This window comes from Gavialis gangeticus, unplaced genomic scaffold (assembly GCF_001723915.1).
Source record: "Gavialis gangeticus isolate Ggan-Ray unplaced genomic scaffold, GavGan_comp1, whole genome shotgun sequence".
Classification (NCBI taxonomy): domain Eukaryota; kingdom Metazoa; phylum Chordata; order Crocodylia; family Gavialidae; genus Gavialis; species Gavialis gangeticus.
This window is the reverse complement of record NW_017729006.1, coordinates 44,389,879-44,397,515: the sequence shown is the minus strand read 5'-3', so window position 1 is coordinate 44,397,515 and position 7,637 is coordinate 44,389,879. Positions and strand designations below refer to the sequence as shown.

Here is a 7,637-nt window from a genome sequence, read left to right as displayed (position 1 = left end):
CCAAGCGGCATGTTGGGGCGCCGGCAGGCCTGGGGGGGGAGGGCAGAGGGGTGCAGGTCAGGAGTAAGGGGCACCGGCCGTGCTGGGGGGAGCAGGGGGCTGCAGGTTAGGAGTAAGGGGCACCGGCAAGGCTGGGGGGCAGGGACTCAGGAGTGAGGGCCACAGGCAGGGCACAGGCATATCACTAACCCCTCCCACAATCTATACCTCTCCACCCCCCCACCCCAATTGTCCTCTTTTTTGATCCTGGAAATATGGCAACCCTAGAATAAAAGATATTACCCCCTGAAAAGAAACCAACCAAACAAAAAAACCCCTTGCTTCTCACACATTTCCTGGACTATCACAGCTGCAAACGCTCCAGCCCTATTTTTTAGGAGCTAAAATCATAGGGTTGGCAAAAACAAAAATGTTATGACCAGATATCATCATAAAAAAGACACTGCACCAAAAAACCCAATGAGGTTTGTCACAAAGGTACTACAAAACAAAGTTACTTTGGGGGTTCACCATGTATCATGCATGGATAGTCCCCCAAGCTATGTTTATTATTGAGGTGTTTGGTCTCTATAGCTAGTGCAAAGCTCTGTTCAGTTTTATTGTTCTTGTGTTTGTACATGTTATATATTTGATCCAGTGTAATACTGATGTATCTTTTTATTTCAGCTAAGGTTGTGTTAGTAAGGTAGTGATTAACTTGAACAGCCCACAGCTGTTCACACTCAGCAGAGTCACTGATTGAGAATGACCATTTGACTTGGTTAGTGTATTGGTCCTCCATACAGATGTGCCAAGAGACAAGGGGAAGCCTGGTCAGACAATGATATGTTTACATTTGAAAAGAAGCCTGATATCTAACCGGTCAAAATATCATACAGGAACAACAGCATATCAGAGTAATGAATCTACGCATCTAAAAAACATATAAGACTGTAGTCTGGTAAAGGTGCACCTTGGGGGCTAGGACAGGGGCGGGCAATTATTTTAGCTGGAGGGCCGCTGAGCAAGTTTTGGCAAGTTGTCAAAGGTTGCATGGGTAGCCACGCCCCTTGACAGGTGCCCTGCCCCCTGGTTGCCATCTTGGAACCGGATCTCCCGCCCCTAACCCCTGACCTTTGCCACCAGAAGTCCCTCCCCTTGCCCCCAGAAGTACTCCTTTCAGCAAGGGGTTTTGCCATCTTAGAACCAGAAAAATACCAAATTATATTCTAAAAAGAACATATATAACATTCATTAATGTAATTTCAAAAAATATTTTTGTCCAGATTTACATGCATTTATGTAGTGTACACAAAGGTGATTGCACAATAGCTTAAAATGAAATCTTAGTCTTGTATATTGTGGGGGGCTAGGGATATGTGGGTGGGTATAGGTTTGTGGGGGGCTGTCTGGGGGGTGGATAGGTGTGGGTGTAGGGTGAGGAAGCATGTGGATGTGTGTGTGGATATGCAGGGTGTGGGTGGGTATGGGGTTTATGGGGGTTTGTGGGTACAGTGTGTGTCAGGGAGGGTGGCAGGGTGTGGGTGCATGTGTATGATTGGGTGTACATGTGGGACTCACCCTACAGACACACACACACGCCCTTCCTCCCAGTCCTGGGTCATACTGCCCCTCGCTCCTGTCATCTTTGACAGGCAGACCGAAGCAAATATTAATTTTCTAAATTTTTTAGGGACCCTGTGGGCTGGATAGAGTGGCCTGGTGGGATGGATCTGGCCTGTGGGCCATATTGTACCTGTCCCTGGGCTAGGAGGTTACTGGCACAGAGTGACACCCCCCGCTTCCCTCTCCTTAGAAACAAAAGGATGAAATATGTCAATACCTGAACTGGCAAAAGTACTGAAGCCTGGCTAGAGAGCATGGCTTTGTCTTCAGTCTTACCAGGTACAAGGGAGGGGCTGGATCCCAGGAAAGGAGGCTGAGAAAACAAAGCTGACAGAGGAATGCAGGATGCTCTGATGGGCAGGGTCAGGGCTAAGACTGCATTTAGGCCCTTGAAATTGGCTAAGGACTGCATCTTTGGATTTAAGGTGTAGGGTAAAAACAGGTCAGTGTTCTGGTATTTTATTTTGTGTGTTTACTCTTAAATCTCTGTCTGTATCTCAACATTTGGTAACTGGTTTCTTACACTTGTTTTATAACAAATTTTGTTGTTTCTCTCCTTACTGGCTGCCTTTAGAACTAGCGACTTCTGGGCAAATGATATTCTAGGCTGACCCTCTCCCCACAGAGGGGGACCTATAATTTCTTCCTTCGTGATCCAAAAATGGGGGCCACTTAACGCCAGCATAGATCCCTCACTATATTTGCAGAAGCTAGCGAAAGGTCTGAGATGCTGGGATAGGCAACTCCCCTGGGGCAACTTTTCTGGTCTTTGGGGTAAGTAGCAACACAGTGGGGAGAAATTTGGGGGCTCCAGCAGACAGGCATGTGACAAGCTCTATAAGTTGATGCATCACATTGTGGGTTGGTGAAGTAAATGTCGCTCTTCTGCGAAATACACTGGGGAGGCAGAATCCAAATATATCCAGTTCTAGACATTCACTATTGGAGGTGTCCCTACACACTGCAGGCAGTGGCATACCTTGGTGTGAGGGAGAAGGGCACTAGACCTGGGCACCTACTTAAGAGGGTATATGGAATAGGGGGAGTATGTGTCCCAGCAGCAAGAACAACCCCATGGCACTGCCCTTGCAGCAGCAGCCAGGTGCACAGACATTATGTTGCTGATATAAGAGCAACAGCAGGGGCAGTTAAGACCATGTTGTGGCAACATTGGCAGTGGCAGAGGAGTGTTTTGAATCTCTAATATAAAACTCCTGCCCCCTCCAACCCTCCACTCAGAATTCTTGCCTCTCCAATGCTTAATAGCACCTATCTTCTCCTCCATGTCCTCCTTCTCTCCTGCAGCATTTGTCCAGGGCATGAAGAAGACAATATCCAGGTGTGTGGGGCCCGATCTGGGTAGCATAAGGTGGGATCCGGGTGTGCAGGGCATAATCCAGGGAACACATTATGTTATGAAGAGCAGACTATTTTAAATGCATGCTAGCCTTCTAAATATTTGCACCATTCTACATGGGAAACCACTACATTTCTTTACCTGGGCAAAAGTATCCAGCTTGTCTTTATCATATAAAACTCTGAGCATTCCAGCACACAGGGGGCAGCACGCTCCTGCAAGACATGCACAAAATGCAAGTTTTACTTCCTAGATTTAATATGATCATTTAAAGTGGAAGGTAAAAATTCCAGTATATGGAAAATATAGTAACAAAAGTCCTAAAACAAAGCCAAGGTTCCACTTATGAGAACAGACCTGCCCATTCAGCAGTTGAATTAAATGGTTTCTGAGCATTTAGGTTTGCCATATTTGAAACTCAAAAATGATCCATTCTAATGTAGAGTTATGGGATAATTTTTAGCCACTTATATATGATATCAAATTCCTGTGAAGTTAAAAGTTTTGCTATTACAAGCTAAGTTACAAGGCAAGATATATGTACAGCTTGAGGAAGGATATACCCTTAAATCTATCACTAGCTAAATTCTAGAGGATGGGGAGTCAGATCAGTAAAGAGAGACAGAGACCAGCTTGTTCAGACTGCCGTGGACTCAGATAAAGAAGTGCTTTATTACAAATGGCACACGTGTAATCAAAAGGTTGTTTGTTAGGTAACCAGGGATAGCTGTTTTTTTAATGTGTTTATGACATGTTGGGATTTAAGATCTTGTTATCTAGAGGTGAGACTGCTCATGAGGCAGAATTTTAAGATTTCACATGACGATATTCCCATGTTTTTCTAAATTTACCATATCTTCAATCCCTGCACTAAATGCCACTCCTCCAGTTCTTTCAACTAGCTTTCCTCATCCTGTCTCTGCAGCCCCAATTCAATCTTCAAAAAGTTGTGAATTTAATTTTCCACCTTAATAATCTCAGAAACGTACAAAAGAATAAGATATATTTAAAAGAAGTCACTTTCAGTCCAAAGATGAATGTGTTTGTATGGATAGCCTTCAGATACTCTCAAACTCTAAATAAACCTCAATAACAATCAAGACAGTTACCTGGTGCAATAACTGGTTTGCATCCAGTATAAGAAAGGGAAGGACATTTAACAGAAGCACATTCTGTATGAAAGCCATAGTCTAAGAGCACTCCAACAGCCTGACACTGTTCATAGTAGTCTATAGCCACACGGTCAGAATAGGCTGCACATACACTTCCATAGGTTTCACCATTATGTCCGCACACTGCCTCTGTTGATTTGCAGAAGGGCTAAAGAAAGGAAAGAAAATGAAAAAATAAGACACTGCAGCTGCTTCTCAGTTTGGCTCCAATGTGGAACCTGAAAAGAGGCACATGAGACAGTTCCATCTGCCCCATGCACCCATTTCCAGGACCTACTGTGCAGGGTCAGACTAAGAAGGGCTGTGGCAAAAGCACATATGCCTGCAACAGCTGCTTCCCTATCTGGTTGCGCAGGAAGTACACACTTCAGTTTCACTTGACCATGGTGGCAGTGAAGTGAACAGAATAAAATTATAAAGTTCAGTTTCTAACATAATGACAATTATAATGGTTACCATATGAATGTGCTATCTGAATTACCTTTTTTAATGGGATAGCACTAAATTTTGAAAAGGTTTGGAGGGTGACTTGAATCCAAAAAGGTTGAGAACCACTGCTCTGAAGCAAACACTCCTGCCACTATCAGAGATAAGACACAGGTCTGGATGGACCACTGGTCTGACCCAGTGTGGTACTTTTCATGCAATGCTGAGACACAAGGATTCACAACAGTCTACTTTTCATCTTTTCTTTTGAAGGTTTTTTCTATGGTTGTTGTTTCTATTGAAATTGTTCAAAACCAACAGATAGGTAACTAGTCAATAAAGCTAGCTGATTCGTGGATCAGCCATTTGGAACAACATTTTGTACAGCAAAAAAGGGGTAAGAAACACAATTTTCAAAAGAGTAACAACTCCAGAAACTGAAGTTAATGAACATACATATCAGTGAGCATTTTATACAGCTAAGGTAGACAGAATGGATGGAATAATGTGAATAATGTCTTCTGGGCATTTTCTGTGGCAGCTGAAGCCTCCCAATACCATTTTCACTCCTCCCCTTGGACAGCTTTGGTGTCTGGAACCACAAATTAGTAAGATACCAAACAAATTTTGTATCTCTGGCTTCTCAAACTAGGTGGTCACACACAAAAAGTTTGAGTGGCCTTGTCCTGCATTTGAATGTGAAAAAGAATAGTGTGGACTGCTCTTTCATACTGGATTGAACACCTTGGGTCTCAGCGTACGGTGAAAAGTATCCCAAAGGGATCAGGTTAAGAATCAACTCTATGGTGTCAATCAGTCAAGTTTCTGTGATCAGGCCAAGTAACTAGCTGGGAGAATGGGGGGGTGAATGGGCTTTCAGGGTAGCCATGGCCCTCCTTGTGAGACAGGGAGGTATGGGATTGGTGGAACATTAAGTGAGTGGGGAGGGGACCCCCCTGAGTGAGAGGCATGGGGGTGAGACAGCTATGGCCTCTCTGTGAAAGAGGCAGATATGGGGCTGGAAGGAACGACCTCCTCAAGGAGGAGGAAGGGCAGTGGGAGGAAACATGGGAAAAAAATGTGTACCTTCTATGCAGGTAGTGAATGTGGGATGGTAAGTGAGGTTCAATTAGACAGAGAGGATACTCAGTGAGAAGCAGGGGAGCAAGAGTGGGTGGGGTAGTTTATTATGAATGTTGGAGTATTTGGGGGGGTTGTTTTGTTATATTATCTTACTTTAATTTTTTATTCGGTTTTTATAATTAACTTTTATTCTAAGCTGCCCTGAGCCTGTTTTGGGAAGGGCACAATATAGATCAAACAAACAAATATAGATCAAATAAACAAACAATGTAGTTTTGACTGTTGATCTCCAGCTGATCAACAGGAGGCTGAGGTTGTTCACCTTTGAACCCATACGTAAGGGAGCTGTTTGTACCACATTAAGTAATGCTGTACTGTCATTTTCTTTACTGGGTGTCATTCAGCAGGAATGAATGTCACAGGCAGTAGTTTTACTTCATGGTGCATTGGGTATGGGGAGTGGCAAAACTACTCCGTTCCTTAGGAAGCCAAGAACTGAACTGCAGGTGAAGATATATGTCCAATGTCGGAAGTACATGTTATAGTAAGGTGACATCCACTAGCACCATGCTAAGGGAAGAGTAAGCCTGAGAAAACTTAACCCCATGGTGGTGGACTGTGGGATCTGCAAGTAGGAGACATGCAGGGCTAGGTATTTTAGAGTATGAACACAGGTAGGACTACCCTGTGCTCTTCAGACATGATTCCAGTATTTCCAATATTATTCCAATATGAGCAAAAGGGGCCTTCTGCTATTTTCTGTCCAGAATAAGAATGAAGAGAGAAAGTGGAGCTTCTCACCAGGTGAGGAATTCACAACGCTTAGAGCAGGGTGGGCAAAATGCGGTCCATGGCCCAGGCCATTCTATCCAGCCCACAGGGCCCCTAAAAATTTTAGAAAATTAATATTTATCTGCCCCTGGCTGCCTGTCACGCGGCCCTCGATGGCTTGCCAAAACTCAGTAAGTGGCCCTGTGCCTGAAATAATTGCCCGCCCCTGTCTTAGAGCCAGGAAGTTCTACTGCTCAGCTAAGGACTCAAAAGTTAGTATCTTTTTGAACTGCTAGAGCAGTTCGAAGTAATTTGTTTGTGATGTGCCTTGCTGCTAAGAGGAAAAAGGTGTAATAAAATTAATTGCAGACCTTTTACAGCAATCGCCGAGTGTCTGAAAATCTGCTGCTGATGCTTTACAATTGTTAATGCTGGTGCTACAGCTGCTAAAATGCAGCAAAATGCAAAAAAAAAAAAACCCAGAGAAAAATCAAGTTATTTAACTGGGTAACATATTTCTGACCTACAATATTCAAGACTTATACTGAGTGAAGTCTTAACATTTTATATGAATTCCAATGTCCAGGCTTGTGTCCTGCATTACATAGATAACTGCATCTGTCAGACTTATCATGTCAGTTAAAAATTGTTCTGCCACATTCATTAATGATGATTTTTCCAGCTATGTTCGAAAGTTATGTCAAACCAAAGGAATAAGTGATCAGACCTCAATCTCTGTTTGATATATGATACTTTCTTAAACTACGGAAATTACATTCAACTATCCAAGGTACTGTAACTAATTGCTGCAGTCTTACTTTATGTAACTTTTAGTAAACAAAAAAGTACTGCAAGATCTGATGCTATAGAACAGGGGTGGGCAATTATTTCAGGCAGAGGGCCGATTACCAAGTTTTCACAAGCTATTGAGGGCCGCCTGGGTAGCTCCACCCCTTGACAGGTGCCCCGCTCCCTGGTCACCATCTTGTGACCAGAAGTCCTGCCCCCTAGCCCCTGACCTTTGCCACCAGAAGTCCCTCCCCTTGCCCCCAGAAGTACTCCTTTCAGCAAGGAGTTTTGCCATCTTGGAACCAGAAAAATACTAAATTATATTCTAAAAAGTGAACATCTACAACATTAATTTTATTTTAAAAATATTTTTGTCCTGATTTACATGCGCTTGTGTAATGTACATAGAGGTGACTGTACAATAGCTTAAAATG

The 7,637-nt window shown here is 43.4% G+C and overlaps 1 protein-coding gene across 2 annotated transcripts in view; it reads right to left on the bottom strand.

Annotated features, from left to right (window-relative positions):
* Positions 1-7,637, bottom strand: part of RECK (reversion inducing cysteine rich protein with kazal motifs) — a 129,669-nt gene that overhangs the window by 8,660 nt on the left and 113,372 nt on the right. For both annotated transcript variants that reach the window (XM_019509153.1, XM_019509152.1), the window contains exons 17-18: positions 4,072-4,282; positions 3,104-3,177 (exon numbers count right to left, since the gene is read on the bottom strand). In XM_019509153.1, the coding sequence (XP_019364698.1) occupies positions 3,104-3,177; positions 4,072-4,282 (285 nt within the window). The remainder of the gene's footprint in view (positions 1-3,103; positions 3,178-4,071; positions 4,283-7,637) is intronic.